Source organism: Oryctolagus cuniculus, chromosome 6 (genome assembly GCF_051225735.1).
Source record: "Oryctolagus cuniculus isolate XC-2025 breed Fujian yellow rabbit chromosome 6, ASM5122573v1, whole genome shotgun sequence".
In the NCBI taxonomy this organism is placed as follows: domain Eukaryota; kingdom Metazoa; phylum Chordata; class Mammalia; order Lagomorpha; family Leporidae; genus Oryctolagus; species Oryctolagus cuniculus.
Window position 1 is genome coordinate 1,448,161 of NC_142872.1, and position 15,690 is coordinate 1,463,850.

A 15,690-nucleotide genomic window follows, 5' to 3' on the forward strand; every position below is an offset into this window, starting at 1 on the left:
CGGTGGCTCCAGGGTGACTTTCTGGACAGGTGTCCGCTGGGTCCCTCCGGCCGCTCTGAAGCAGCCACTGTCGCCCTTTTGCTGGTCGGTCAGTCTGCTGGCCGGTTCAGGGCCGTGCCCAGCGGGCCGGCTTGTTCAGCGTCTTGGGCACATAAGGCCCCGCAGCAGGGGCGCTGCTGTTGGGTCAGGTGTTGTGGGGAGTGTAGAGAAAGCAGTCTCTAAGCAGCGAAAAATCTGGGGCTATTTTAAGATTGAGAACCTCAGGCTTGCGAGCGAACGACTCGCAGCGGCAGGGAAGCAATAAGGAACGCAGGGGCGTGCACAGGGCCCACCTGCGCTCCTCCGTGCTCACGGGGCACTGCAGGCCGCCGCCCTCCTCACTGGCGCCCCCAGGGGCTGCTCCTGCCGCCGGGAGCTGTCAGTCTGTGGCTCCGTAACTCCCCCAGCCCCCGTTTCCTAATCTGTGAAGTGGGAGTCACGGCAGAACTCACCCGGGTGTTGCTGCGAGACGAGAGGTGGAGGGTTAATGCGGGGCAGTATTTAGAGCAGATGTTCAATACATTAACTGAACGGTCATTCTGCTAAGGACATCAGAAAACAAGACTGCCATCACCTTCTGCGCTCCAGGTCCCCCTCTGGCACCCTGGCCCCGCCCACACCCAGGCTCCTCCCACACCCGGACCAGCCCACACCCGGCTCCTCCTACACCACACCCCCGGCCTCCTCGCCGCGGCTACCAGGGAGCAGCCCTTGCTGCCCGCTGCTCCGGGCCTCTGCTAGAACGTTCTTCCCGCGTTCTGTGGCCTTGGCCCCCTGGTTCTGAGCTCTGCTCCACAGCCCCTTTCCCAGAGGCCCGGAGGAAGGGGTGGTCTGGGGGCCCCGGGGCCGCCCCCCGCCACCTGGGTCTCGCCCTGCCCTCTCCCACGTCTCCTGGACGCCTCTGGCTTTGTGCTTGCACGCTGCTGGCGTGTCCTGCTCCCGGCCTCTGGAGGGGACGTTTGTTGATGGACGTCCCCAGCCCTCAGAATGCGCCTGGTGTGCACGGGGGACGGCACCCGCCTTCTGAGCCTCCAGCCTCGGCCGGGCTGGACGCCGACACCCCGGGTCCCTGGCCTGCCTTGCCGCCTGTGGCAGCGTGGTGTGGGACCGCCCAGCCCCGGAGTCCCCACTGCTTGCCGCGTTTCTGGGCGCCGTTCCCCCACAGGTGTGCTCCTTTGCAGCTCTCGCCCCCAGTGCGCCTGGGCTGCCGACGCCTGAGCTCCCCGGTATTTGGCTTGTAGATAAATCCGCACACACACACACACACACACACACTCCCATTGTTGAGGTGGCTGCTCCTGTAACATGGGTCAGCCCCCGCTGCCCTTCCATCTCCACGCAGAGCCTGGCCTGCTTCCTCCCCTGCCTGGCTCCGGTCCAGACAGGGGCGCTGTCACTTAAGATGCACCTTACCTTTGGAGGGACACAGACAGCCTGGGCTCCCCCTCAGGCTCAGGATTCCAGGGTGAATCACGGTGCTTATCTACATCCCGCGCCCTGGTGTGAGTTTCGGCCCTGGCTCAGACTCCAGTGCAGACCTGGGAGGCGCTGGCGGTGGCCTGGGTGAGTGGGTGCCTGACACCCACCAGGGACACCTGGGCTGAGTTCCCGCCCTGTCAGCAGTGTCCGTACCACCCAAGTGTTCTTAAAGGAAGGGGTTTGCAGTCTCAAAACGCACGCCTGGAGAGCAGCTCGCTCACTCCCTGTCTTGTGTTAGTTTTACTTTTCTGAGTTTCATTTTCCTCCAGGAATGACAGTGATGTCCGAGGGGCGGCCTGTGTGGGCTAACTGCTGAGCTGGGACGCCGCAGCCGGCGGCAAAGGGCAGAACCACAGGAAATCGGCACACTCGGCGGCCTTGCTGCTTCCTGCTTCCCCTGGCACAGCCTCAGGAGCTGCTGGGCCCCCGCTCAGGCTTGGTGTCTGCAGCCGGTGTTTCCTGGAGGGCCGCTGGGCCCCCGCTGGCCTTCAGGTGCTGGTCAGGTCTTCCTCTAGAGGCCACCTTTGAAGCTGCCTTCCAGCCGTCTGTTTACCGAGTCACGCCCACAAGACCCCCAGCGGCTGCCGGGCTCCAGCCAGTCTACCCATGTGCACCAGCTGTGCCGCAGCAGCCCTGGGCAGACGCCCCGCCCTGCGCCACAGCCCGGAAATCTGTACCCACACAGCGATTTCGCTGCGTTCTGCTTAATTTCACCCGCGTGTGCCCTCCTGATCCCCCGGCACCTAGTTCCTCGCAACAACATCATTGAAAGCCCTGCTGAGAGCCTCGCGTCCTATGGCCTGGTTTTCTTCATCCAGCCGTTCTTCTGCCGTCCCAGACATTTTTATGGCTGGCACTCTGTCAGACACACATGTGATGGTGCAACCAGCTCGGCTGTAAGGAGCTGTTAGCAGACAGAAAGCCTTTTCCCCATGAAAGGGCTGGGGGAGCCGGGGCTGCTGCCGCTGTGGAAACTGCGGTTCCCGTTTCGCAGTCTCTTGTGCAAGTTCTGCAGGACCCTGGAAAGATGACACACGCTCAGCGCAGCCCCAGGAGATCCTGGCTTTAAACTGCCCCAGAGATGAACAACTGCGCTGTCACTCTCAGCAAAGCTCGGGCACGGTGTGATCTCTGTGTTGCGCTGCTCCGAGGGTCAGGTGCACAGGTGCCTGGCGCTCCTGAGATCAGAGCGGAAGGAGCTTGGGGGAGAGTGGGACCCTGTCTCGTTTTATGTCCCTGTGTCTTCTAAGGCTTAATTTTAATCTGGAACATGACCTATTGAGAGAGAGAAAAAAAGAAAATTAGTTGGCAGAAGACTATGGTATTTCCAAAGCAGAAGCACACATGGGCAATAAGCCTGGGAATGATACTCAACATCCTCGGCTGACAGGGAAATGCAAACCAAAACCACAATCACTTTACCCCAGCAGGGACAGCTCTGAGAAGGGCAGATGGCATGGTGCTGTGAGGGCGGGGAGAGGCCGAACCCTCCTGCACTGCCTGGATTACCAACGCGGCAGCCACGCTGGGAAACAGCCCAGTGTAGAGCCCCCTCTGACACAGCAGGTCCACTGGGGGGTTTAGAAGGCATCTGTCACAGACACCTGCACGTGTGCACGAGAGAACACTCGCAGCGCAGCACAGAGCAGCACCTCGTAATCACACAGAAACAACTCTGCTCCTGCACCCTGGGCATAGACGACTATTTGTCTAGGGCTGGGGATGGGCTGAGGGGTCAGATGGAGAGGTGAATGTCCCTTTTACACTGATTTGTGAACATACTGCACACCATTCAACTGAGCGTTTTGTTTTTAAATTTTTTACTTGTTTTGTGTGTGTGTGTGTGTGTGAGAGAGAGAGAGAGAGAGAGAGAGAGAGACTAATGTGCTGGTTCACTCCCAAAATATGTACTAAGGCTGGGTCAAGCTGAAGCCAGGAACCTGGAACTCCAGTCAGGTCTCCCATGTGGGTGGCAGGCACCCATCTCTTGAGTCATCACCTGCTGCCTCCCAGGGTGTGCATTAGCAGGAAGCTGGATGGAGGGCTGGAACCCAGGCACCAGAAATGGATATGGGTATCCCAAGCAATGTCAACCATTATGCCAAGTGCCTTCCCCAAATTGTGTGTTCTCAATGGGTGAGTGACATGGCAGATGGCATATTTCTGTGAAATCATGGCTCGTATTACTCTATGCATCGAGAACTATGAGAAAATAACAGGAGATAAGAAGTCAGCATGTCAGGTTTCAAGGTTGTCAGAGCAGGGCAAGGGTGGAGGGACTCCTGCTGACTGAGCAGTGCCACCTGCTTCTGCTGTCTGTGCACCTGAGACCCGGGCTTCACGGGGAGGAGCTGTTTCCAGGAAAGGTGAAGAGAAACCCAGAATCCACAGGCTCCTGTTGCCACCTGCTTCTGCTGTCTGTGCACTTGCGGCCTCGGTGACAGGTACCTCTAAGTTGGTCAGTCCTGTAGCAGAGTGCAGCAGGAGCCACACAGGCACAGCAGCCCACGTCCCCTGTGGTGCTGGGATTCATGGAATGTTCTAGACAAAACTCAGGCAGCCCAGGAACACCTAGCCTTCCCTGTAATCTCCCAGCTTCAGCTCCATATGGCAGCTCCATAATGGCCATGATGTTCTCACAGACTGGCCCAGAGATGTGGCTCCACTGCCCTAGCCCCGCTGTACTGACTGTAGGGAAATGGGGTCTTGTGGCACACCAATGAATACATCAGCAGCTGCCTGATGGTGCCTCCGTTGGACCCCATGCACTTTTCCAGCTTGGTCTGTGGACTTCTTGTCTACGCAGACCCAAACAGTCCTGTACCTGCCCGTACTCCACAGCCACCAAAGTTCACCGATCTTGTGGCTCACAAGCTTCCACCATCAGCAAATTTCACACTCAGAATATTTCAACAGAAGTTTTAGAAAAGCCAGGTTGAAGTAAGACTTGAACTTGCACAAGGAAATAATTGCTAAAATGGCATTTCTCTGGACTCTGTATCTCTGGCACGTTCTCTTTTGTCATCAGCAAGACCTTAACAGAAGTCAGCCACTGGGCACACAGCTGCCATTCCCCACACACTAGTGAGGCAATGGCTGGTCCTCAAGGAGATTCCTTATCTCAGCTGCAGCCATTAAAACAGCCCACACCCCTCCTCTCCATAAAGTGTGAGCAACACCTGGCTCCCAAACTTGTCCAGACAGGTGAGTGTGGATTCCTCCTTGTCCTACACCCAACTATATTCACAGTGGACAGCTGCTGTGCACCCCACCCCCATACCACACACCCATCTCCTTGGAATGCAGACCCTGGGCCTGACATTCCAGCTGCTGTGTGTGCCCGGTATTCTAGAGCATCCTGCTTGTGGTGCAGAGACAGACGCAGTCAGCAGCTCATGGTTCTCACGTGTGTCCTGGTTAACATGTGTTCCTAAAACATTCACGTGTGGAAGGTCTAATCCCTACTACATCCATGTGACCATACTTGGAAACAAGGTTTTTCCAGCTCTACTCACACTGAGAACAGGGGATTAGGTCACAGAGGACGGCTATGTGAAGCACAGGAAGAGAGGCCGCAGGGAGACCAAACCTGCGGATGCTGGGATCACACCCTCCAGCCTCAGGATTGTGGGAGAACAAATTTCTGCTGTTTATGGCCCTTCACTCAGACATCCCCAGCAATCTAATGTGTTGGAAGATCAGAAGACCAAGTTTTCCAAGAAAACTTGAGATTAAGAAAGCAGCTAGACGAGGTAAAATGTGGAAGATGACTAACTCACAGGTGTGTGTGAAGCTAGGACTCTGTCACAGACATCTTCCTCAGAGACGTGTCCGTGGTGCTGAAGCTGCCATAGACACTCGGGGTTGAAGGTCTAACAGAAGGGATTATCACATTTCATCCCAAGGACAGGGATGACTTTGCTCGCTCTGGTCATGAAACCTGGGGTGGGGGAGTGTCAAAGGCTCACCGCCCAGCCTGGAGCCTCAAGACCTAGTGTGTTTTAGAGGAGCTCAGTGCAGGGAGCTGCCTCCTCCTGGCCACCCAGCCTGCGTCCACGGGAGCAGTGTGAGCTCCGAAGGATTTTCTGAGCCACGAGACCCAGTACATGACCTTTAGGAACCCGGTGCGGGGAGTTTCATGCATGTGAAGGGCTTTGCCATCGGAAGAGGGAATGAGACAGTGTCAGCCCTCAGAGCTGCTCACGCTGCTGGGCATTTTGTGGGCAGGTGCCTGGCTTGACAGGTTTTCCACTTGCAAAGCTTTCACAAGGCTCCACAGGTACACGCTGAGAACCAAGGTCCCGTGGTCAGGCTGTTTGCAGATGCAGATGCCAATGGGTGGGCAGGAACAGTGTGATTCTGTGGGATTCTTGGTTTCTCTCTGCCTTTCCTGGAAATGGCTCCATTCTGAGAAGCTGGGATCTAAAGCACACAGACCCCAGGGAAATGGCCTTCCCCTCCCTTATGCTGCTGAACTTCGGAACCTGCTGAGGTGACTTCTTTTCTCATATTTCTAGGTATATGGGGCAATAATGTTTAAACAGGCACACTATATAATTCACTGGGTTAAATGCGCAGATGCACGGTGTGTGGTATCTTCCCCAGAGTTGTGTGTCAGCACCCCAGCAGCCCCTGCTGTGGAACCCAGCCCTCCATCAGACTGCTGGTCAGAGAGCAGTGCTCAGCCTCACACCCCTTCTGAATACACACTCTTCAGTAAGCCTCAATGGCTACGTGGATTCTGCCAACCCAGGGAGGAATCTTAGGCCCTGACCTTGTGAAATTCCATGAGCCCACTTCTTCTCCAAAGTCCAAGGGCAAACTTTATGTCAAAAAGGTAGCAGCAGTATCTTTGTTTCAGGAAATACTGATTGTGTTTTATCTTCTTTCATGCCATGTCAAAGTGCACAACAAGAAGAAAAGGCCAATGTCAAGAAATGCATCCCATAATGCTGAAGTCTGCCGTCATATGCTACTCCTTCTGTCACCTGTTCTAAGAGTTAACAGAGAACCCTACACAACGGAAATTGCATTCTTAGGTCTATGTAACAGGAGCAGTCATTCACCAGCCAATACCATCCAGTGCCAAGCAGGGGTCAGCCCGGTGGGCTCTGAGCCTGCAGTGTGAACCAAGCAGATAGAAATCCCATGCCCCAGTGTGCTGAAGGGGAACCCACAAGATTTGTTTATGTAACAGTTAAATTCATTTAAATTAGAAAAACCGCCTCCCAAACTGAATGCTGAACAGTAGACCAAGAACCACACATCAGACGACAAAAGATGGACACCTTTCCATCAGAGGCACAGAGGCAGTTGATATAGATACAAAGGGCTCCGAAACGCTGGGGAGAAAGGAAGTTCATTTTGGTTCAACAATTTTGAAATCCACGCATCGTTTTCTCACACTATACTTTCTCCAAGAGCTTCTGGCAGGGCCCTCGGATGTGTTTTGCATATGAATGTGAGTCCATATGTGTGAGTTGCACAGACATAATGATGGCCATGGCTTTTACTAAAAAGGCTGGATGCTAATCCGTGGACTGCCAAAGGGCCTGGACATGGCTCTGATGGGAGCCCCACAGCCCAGTAAGCAAAAGCGAAACCTCTGCTGACAAGACCAGCCCTGCCCTGCCCCACCAGGGCTGTGACCCACCCCCATCTTGGCTTTTGGTTTCTGAGGCACTCAGCCCTCCACCTGTAGCCACAGCTTCCTTCTCCAGGTCATAAAATGGGAGCAGTGATAACGGCTGGCACGGGAGGACAGTAGAGCAGGGGACCTGCCCCCAGAAGGCCGTGCTGTGGCCTCACTCTGCTGCCCCCACCCTCTTAGCTTCCTCACCCCCTCAGAGCCCTCTGCTCACATGGCTCCACCCCCAGCTCCTGGCTCAGAGGAGCAGCCACAAAGCGACATCTTGGATGGCAGAGATACCACTGTCCCCTCCTGGGGAAGCCCAGAGCAGCCCTGCCCCTGCCTCTGTCAACCTGGTGCTCTGGACTCAGGGCCTGGTCAGTCTCATGGCCCCACCTGCTCCACCCACAGGGGAGGTCTGGGCCCAGACCTGGGCACTGTCCCTCAGGGCTGCCCCTGGAGCAGGCAGGGGAGCTCCAACCCAGTTCCTCAGATTGGGCTTTGCCTCTCCTCCTTCACACATGCGCTCAGCCTGGCTGGGCAGGCAGAGTGGCCGGGACTCCTGGCTCCTGCCCTGCCTTGGCCCCGGGTCACTGGCTGTCCAGAGTGAGGGACCCTCTTGTGCCTCCTGGTGTCCCTCTTCACTGCCTGCCCCTGGGTCTCCCCTGCCTCCTCTGAAAGCAAGGTGTGCGCCAGTCAATCTCCTACCAGGGCTGGCACACACAGATGCTCAAAAAAGAGGGACACCCTGGAGAGAGCTTTGGTGGCGGGTGCTGCTTGCTGTATGCACTTTGCATGTTTGCTCATGGAAGCCTCATGCCTCCCTGCATGGTCACCTCGTCTTGTCCTTACTCACCATCAGGGAAACTGAGGCACTAGCTTACGGGCATTGCAGAGCCAGGACACAAACCCAGGCTCCCTGGCCACCAAGACTCCAGCCAGGAAGTAGAGGGTGGGCCGACCCCACTCAGCACCAGGGCCTTGGAGCTGGCAGGTTGGCAGAGCCCAGGCCTCCCCCAGACCCAGCCAGGTGTGGTGCTTGTGCCTGGGTGGCCAGGACGTGGGCCTTCTGACATTTCAGCCATAGGCAGAGGCCGAGTGCCTCAGAGTGAGCCCCCAAGGCAGCCTCAGTGACAAAGCGCTGGACTGCCCTGGAAAGGGTGAGACAAGGCAGGCCCTGGCACGGCGCCTCTGCCACGTTCCCGCTGGCACTCCTGCCTCCGGAGCCTCTCCTGAGGGCCCCACCGTGGGCCTAGGGGCACCACTTCCCCTTCATCCTGGGGCCCACCCTGAGCCCTGTTGCAGCCTGAGAGGGCTGGAGCAGGGCTGGTGCTCCTCAGGCGGTCCCTTGCCACAGCAACACCTCTCCGAGACACAGACACTGACACTCCAAGATGACAGCCTGCAGACCCGCGGTGTCCTCAGTCCTGGATCCCACCCATGCTTCTGGGCACTGGGACCACCTGAGAGCCAGGAGCCATTCCATCCCAGACACCTGCCTGCACCCGCTGTTCTCAGAAGCCCCTACTGCCTCTGATTCCACCTGCCCTGGGAACCTCCAGCCTCAGTCCCTAAACCTTAACCAGCAGCTGGGTGCCGAGTCCCACTGAATCCTTAACCAGCGGTTGGGTGCTGGATCCCACTGAGCCCCAGGAATGGGGTGGAGCAGAGGTGAAGACTGGGGCCTGCTGCGTTTGTCAGCAGCTCTGCCTTAGCTGTGGCCCATCTCTCGGCTCCTCCCGCTGCCATCAGTGCTTCCACACCATGCACTGGCAGGGTTCAGCTTCTGATGAGAATTGGATTGGCTTCAGCCTTACCCGCATGGCAGCAGGGGTGTAGAAGCAGGTGGCATCCGACCTGGTGGAATGTTCTGCCAGAACACAAGACAGGCAACTGTCAGGGTGACCAGACAAGGCATGGAGCCCTGGACCGGGCACCAGTCCCACTGAGACAGTCCCTTTCCTCCCCTGAGAAACAGTCCTCAAGCCCAGCAGAGCCACCGCTGTGGGAAGTCGCGAGGCCTCCTGCCGCATCTGCCTGTCTTTCTGTGTGTCCTCTGCACTCTGCTGGCTTGGACTGTGTCCTCACGAGTCTCCCGGGGAAGAGCTGATGACTACAGCGGTGTAAAGAAACAGCTCGGCTGCTCCCCCACGCTTCAGCAGGTTCTAGACTGGATTCCAACACAGCTGTGACCTGTGCAGCTCCATAGGCCCCACAGGCGGCCCCTGTCCGGGGCACTGACAGGGCTCATGCCCTGTCGGAAAGCAGCCAGCACACTGCCCCCTCCCTGATCCCTGCACAGCAGGCAGCCACGTTGGACTGCAGGGGACCCAGCAGCTGCCCAGGCCCCTTCCCCATGGACACTTGATCTTATCCTGTCACCCAGAGAGCCTCAGGCTGGAGGGGGCTCTGGCGGCAAGGAATCCTGAGGAGCTGTTCCTGGGCGGGAGCCCCTCCCCTTGAGACAGTCCTGTGGTCAGAGGGATCTGATGCCCTGGCCGTGAGTCCTCAGTGGCCTCAGCAGGAGGAGGAGCTGCATGTGCTCATCCTCCAGGGTGCCCCACTGTCCAGGAGGCCCAGCCTGAGACTGCCAAGGGCTATGAGACATTGACGCTGGTGCCCAGTGTGCGGGATGAGCCCACCCTCCCTCGACAGTGAGATCCAGCAGTGAGTTCAAGCTGTGATCTGTCTCTGGCTGCCATGCTGGGTGAGGGTGCAGCCCCATGCCAGCTGCCCTGCACCGGGACAGGCACGGCCCACACGCCCTGAGTCTTCCCCTCCGGGCATCACCACATGCCCAGGAAACCGAGGCCCAGGGCAGTGGGCACAGCCTGGCTCCCCGTGGGCCTGGTCTGTGGCATGCTCGGCTCCACATCAGGCCGGCTCCAGAGCCTGCCATGCCCGCATCCCCCGGCTCTCTTCATGCAAACAGTTCTCATGTGAAGAAGGAATAGACAAGAGTGTGCTTGCTGTCTCGAGGCCATGAGAAGCTAAGAATGTGGTGGAGGGGGTCCCTGGAGGGCTGTATCTAGTGTGTGGGTGTACACACACACACACACACACACATCTGTCTCTGAGGCAACTTGTGTTGGCTGAAGGCTACTCTGGAAAACGAGGTATGAATTCAGAGTGAAACAAGCGCTCCCATTTCCTGAGCTGCACCCTTTACCAGCCATCTGTTGCAACAGAGGCTGGGCTCCCTCTCGGGGCTGCCCCTCCCTCACTTCCTGCTCTGGACTTCAACAAGGCCCAGTCCCCCTCTGCTCTCCACCCGGGCCTCCAAGGAGCGTCCCCGGCTGCAGGTCAGGGGAGTGGCTGTCCTCATAGATCAGGAGACCTGCTGGACTTGGGGCTGGGCCAGTTCTATTTGCCCAGAGCCCTTTACCTACAAGGAAATTTAGTGGATCTGGAGCTGGGCCAAGATTGTAACTCTCCACAGTGCTGGGGGGATGCTGGGCCTATAAAGGTAAGAGTGACTGAGGGGTGGGGGAGAAGCTCAGCAGCCTGGTCCTGTCCACTCTAGGCCAGTGCATCCTGCTCCCCCGGCTCAGAGACCTTCTCTCGGAAGCCTCGAAGAAACCAGCGGTGAGCATTTCCAGTGGTGGGTGGGGGGCTGTACAGGAGGGCAACTTTGAAACTGGAAACCTGTGCTGTTAGCTGAGGGCCCAGCCCTGTCTTGGCACCCAGAGAGCTGCTGTCAACCCCTCCTCAGAAGCGTGACTGCCCCCTAACAGCTCCCACACCCGAGCAGGGGCTCTGCGTCCTTTCCCTTTCCATGTCCCTCACGAGAGCCAAATATAGCACAGAGCTGGGGCTCCACCAGTTCTCCCCTGCTGAACGAATGGAGGGGGGAGGGACGACTGGGCGGCACTGGCTGGGCACCTGGGTCGCTGGATAGCCCTGACCCCTACGCTCTCACTTGGGCTTTGAGCAGGTGTCCAAGGAGCTGCTATGGCTTTGTCCCCCACCAGGGCATGTGTCATCACCACCTGCATCCTCACCACCTTCCTTTTCAGCACCGTGGGTAAGGAGTGCATCGAGGGCCCCTTTCTCCTGGAGCAAAGGGTGGGGTGGGAAACAGGTTCCTTGGGGGTGCCTTGGCCCGGCTTGGGACTTCAGGACCCCAGGCCCATTGTCAGAAGGCACAGCTGCTAGAAGTGTTACCTGATTGGGGGTGGCTTCCGCCGCTGAGTGACTGTTTGGCCATTGTCTCCTTGGGTAGAGAGTTACAAGTGCACAGAATGCTCTCCACTGCAGTGCACTTCCGGCTTGCAGGCAACATGTGAAGCCACTCAAGGCTGCTTCCACTACAAGCAAGAATTTAATGAATCAGGTAGGTCCTAGCCCTGCCCACGTCGGGACACGCTCAGAGCAGCCGGAGCGGGTGCTCAGAGGCAGGGGTGCCTTGCTCAGAAGCAGGATGCAGGGGCTCTGCCCTTGACCTCGTCTGTGCCCTCTGACCTCCTCACAACATGTCCAGCCTGGATCAGGGTGTGGGGTGGGGTCCTGGGCAGTCCAGAGGCCTCCACTCCTTTTCCAGCAATTCTCTCAAGTCGTCCCTCCACTGCTTCCTCCCACAAAACGGACGGTGCGGAAGGGCCTTGGAGGAGTGGAAAGGCCGGGGTGGAGAGGGGGGCGACAGAGCCCCTGCGGACACGGGTCCTGCTGTCTGCGGCTCAGACAGGAGCTCTCCTGGGGTTCGGTTCCGTGCAGGGAAAGTCCAGCAGTCCTCCCAGGAAAAAGGCTGTTCTTCCAACACCTGCACCCCACTGGCCTTCTCAGCAACTCTGGGGAATGAGCGGACATTCGGGTATGACCTCCAGTGCTGTAGCAGCGAGCTTTGCAACCAAAAGGACGTGTTCGGTGCGTGCCACTGCCCGCCCTGCTCCCCACCCGCCTATCCCCATCCATGGCTTTCAGCCTCCGTCCTCTGGGCTCCTTCCTGCCACCCAGTCGCCCACTGACTGCTGCCGATGGCCTCTCCTCCTTGGAGCAGTGTGGATGGATGCTCTGAGTGCAGGCTCTGGGACCCCTGGGGGCGTCCTCCCATGTGAGTCTGCAGCTCTGCCACTGGTCAGGGGTCTCCTCTCCTCATCACAGAGACTGTCTCCAGCCAGGGCAGGCAGGAAGAGGGAGAACTCCTTCTGATTACATTCTCCTACCCAACACCGCCCACGCCATCCTAGTTAGACACTTTCCCTAGTTTTTTATTTTTTTGGTGGGAGAAGCCCAGAAGAGTCCTGATCTGGGAGGTGGCAGACACAATGCTCCTGGCCCACTTTCCCAGTCCACTCCGTTGGGAAACATGCGTCTCTCTTCACCCAGTGTCTCAGAAGTCACCAGACCCCAACGGTGTCAAATGCCCTGCCTGCTACAGCGAGGAAAGCGTCTTCTGTGGCACCACTGACCTGCCCTGCACAGGGAGGGAGACAAAGTGCGTGGAGGTTGTCGCCACAGGTATGAGCACTCCCTGGGCAGGCTGGGGTTCACCTTCCTGAAGAACAGTGCCTCAGCTGTCTGTCACTGGGTAACCAAGCATCCTCAAATGTGGCAGCGTCAACATAACACCTTGTCTGCAGGTCCGGAGCCTGGCAGTGGCACAGGTGGGCAGTGCTAGCCCGGGGTCACTCCCGAGGTTGTCATGAAAGAGTGAGCAGGGGATGCGGACTTGGCTCACTCATCTGGACCTGGGCTTCTTCACCAGGCCTGCCATGTGTCCTATGACCTTTCAGCTGGCCTCCTGCACAGCAAGTGATAGGAGACACGGAGGGAGAGAGTGAGAGGGGACTGCAGTTTTAAAAACCCAACCTCAGAAGTGACTTCTGTTTGTGTCCTGTTAAACACACAGACCAACTGTATATAACTCGAGAGGGGTCTGCACAGGGAACGATCTGAGCACCGAGGGGTGGAACAACTGGGGTCCTGAGAGAGGCCGACCACCACACCAAGCAAGGGGTGGTGCTGGGCAGAGAGCTTGGATGTCCCTCCAAGGTTGGAAGGAAACGCTTTAGCAGGAGGGGGAAGGGGGAAGAGAGGGGAGAAGTAGAGGGGAGAGAGGAAGTGAGAGGGGAGGAAGAGAGGAGAGGGAGGAGGAAGAGAGGAGAGGAAGGGAAGGAGAAGGGAGGGCAGGGTAGAGGAGGGCAGGGCAGGGGAGCAGAGGAGAGGGGTGGAGGGGCACACAGCTGCTGCTCCCCACTGCAGACTGAGGCCTGGAATGGAACCTTGGCTCACCGGCAATGAGAGGTAACACTACCTCACTTCTAGTTGCCTTTGTCACTGCCACTGCCCCTCCCAGCCCCTCGACGAGGCCCTAAGTTTTGGCCTGGTGTCATTCTGAAATCCATAGGAGTAATGTTCTGAGTTTCAGAGTGTGATGAAGGATGTGTGTCCCATGCAGGCAGGAATTTTTCCTCTAGTATTTCCATGGTCTTTTTTCTTTCTAGACCATGCACCTCAATGGGACACTGTCTCTGCTTGTCTCTGACCAACTTTTAAAATGTTTTGTGGAATTGTGGTGTTTCAGGAGATGGCTAGACGATGGAAGAGAGAGAGTGTGGTGGGAATGAAGGCTAGTTAATGCTTTTCTTATGGATATTTTTTAAACTTCTTTTTAAAAAGATTTATTTATTTTAAATTTAGAGGTACACAGAGGAGAGGCAGAGAGAGAAAGGTCTTCCATCTGCTGGTTCACTCCCCAATTGGCTGCAATGGCCAGAGCTGTGCCGAGCCAAAGTCAGGAGCCAGGAGCTTCCTCTGGGTCTCCCATGCGGGTGCAGGGGCCTAAGGACTTGGGCCATCCTCCACTGCTTTCCCAAGCCACAGCAGAGAGCTGGGTCGGAAGTGGAGCAGCCAGGGCTCAAACCTGTGCCCATATGGGATGCTGGCACTGCAAGTGGTGGCTTTATCTATTATGCCACAGTGCTGGCCCCAGAAAATGTTGAAGGAGGGCTTGAGACTGGCCCTTTGGCAAGAAGAGCTGCGATGGAGGAGGAAGGTGGGGCATCACTCAGGATGCCGAGGGTTAGGGCTGCCGCAGAGGCATAGTCTCTCCACCCCAACCCTCTGCACGAAGTGCACCCTGTGCACACACACAGGTCCCCTAGCCCGACCTTCCAGGAAGCGTGCAGCCTGGGGAGAAGGGGTCTGAGGGGCAGGAGGATCTGCAGACCTCCGGTTTTAGCAAACACACCAGACCTGCCCTCTGGCCTTGTTCCTCCCTCACTTCTCTCCCCTCTTCGGGCCCCCAAGGCCTCAGTCTCAGCCCGGCTTCAGAGAGCGGCATCTATTTAGGGCCACTCCTAAACTGGGGAGGCGCTGGGGCCAGAAGGAAATAAGACTTGGTCGGGGTGGGACTGGAGCCATAGCTGCTGCCTTTCAGGGAACTGTGAGTGCATCTGTCTTCACCAGAGGGAGCAGGAGTGACCTGGGATGTAGGTGCGGCCGGAGGAGAGGGACACTGACTCCTGACTTTCTCCTAGCGTTTGACGGCTTAGCCATGTACGGTATGGGCTGTGCCACTGAGAATGCTTGCAACTTGAAGGGTCAACAAGTGTTGTCTGGCATAAAGATCTGGACCCGCTGCATAGACCCCAGCAGTGGGGGCCCTGCCCTGCTGTCTGCCACCTCATCGATGCTGTCCAGCCTCTTCCTGCTCAAAGTCTTCCTGTGAGCTCTCAGGCACTGCCAAGCCCATGATCCTACAAACCTGAAGATGCTGGCGTCCTCAGATGTCTCCCTTCCCCGACGTCTACCCCTCCGGGCAGAATTAAAGAGCCGGTACTTCTGTGCATGTGTGTGTGATGGCTTGTTTGTACTTCAGTCAAGGAAAAAGAGGCCTGCTCTCTCTTCTAATGGCTTCTTCACCTCAAGCAGCCCCACTCGAGGGCTCTGGGTTCCTGGCATTTACAGGAATCTGAGTCTCCACTTTGTCACTCAACCCTCATCCTCAGCACATGTCCCAGGATGCACCTCTGTCCTGGTATTCTTGGTTTCTGCTCCCAATCTTGGACTGCGTTGCCGGGAGACTCATTCTGATCGAACGCTTCAGAGTCCAGGGGTCCCTGCTCGCAGCTCATGAAGCCCCAGGCATAACCGCATCCCCACCGCCTCAGCACCTCGTGTGTAGAAGTCTCCCCATGTGCTCTGCGACCCTCTGCTCCCCGGGATGGGTGGCCACTGGGGAGGACACAGGCAGAGGCAGTCGCTTTAGCATTAAGTTCAAAGAATGGGGGTGGTCCCCTCAGGAGCCCAAAGAGCTGTGCCCTCACTCACAGGGCTGGAACCATGGCAGCCACAGCTGCGCTCCCCATGGTGCCTGTGAAGAGGGTTCAGCAGGGCAGGCCCTTGCAGGCCTCAAGCCAGTGCTGAACCCCAGTGAAGGAACCCTTGATCTGCTCACAGGGACCCTGGCTTCTCCAGTTTCCCACACAGGAGCTACCCCCTGTTGTTGCATCAAAGAAAGGAATGCCCCAAGGCTGCTCCTCCTCTGTGGGTCTGTAAGACTGGGGCTGCCTCTCTCCCTCCCAGGCCGGGTCTCACCCTGA

At 57.5% G+C, this 15,690-nt stretch overlaps 1 protein-coding gene across 1 annotated transcript; it reads left to right on the forward strand.

Annotated features, from left to right (window-relative positions):
* The first annotated feature begins 10,431 nt into the window (after positions 1-10,431).
* Positions 10,432-14,926, forward strand: LOC103345961 (protein RoBo-1). Its single transcript, XM_051839473.3, has 6 exons — positions 10,432-10,732; positions 11,082-11,171; positions 11,370-11,480; positions 11,861-12,010; positions 12,473-12,604; positions 14,626-14,926. The coding sequence occupies exons 2-6, from the start codon at positions 11,099-11,101 to the stop codon at positions 14,814-14,816; spliced, it is 657 nt and encodes a 218-aa protein (XP_051695433.1). The 5' UTR covers positions 10,432-10,732; positions 11,082-11,098; the 3' UTR covers positions 14,817-14,926.
* Positions 14,927-15,690: the final 764 nt, after the last annotated feature.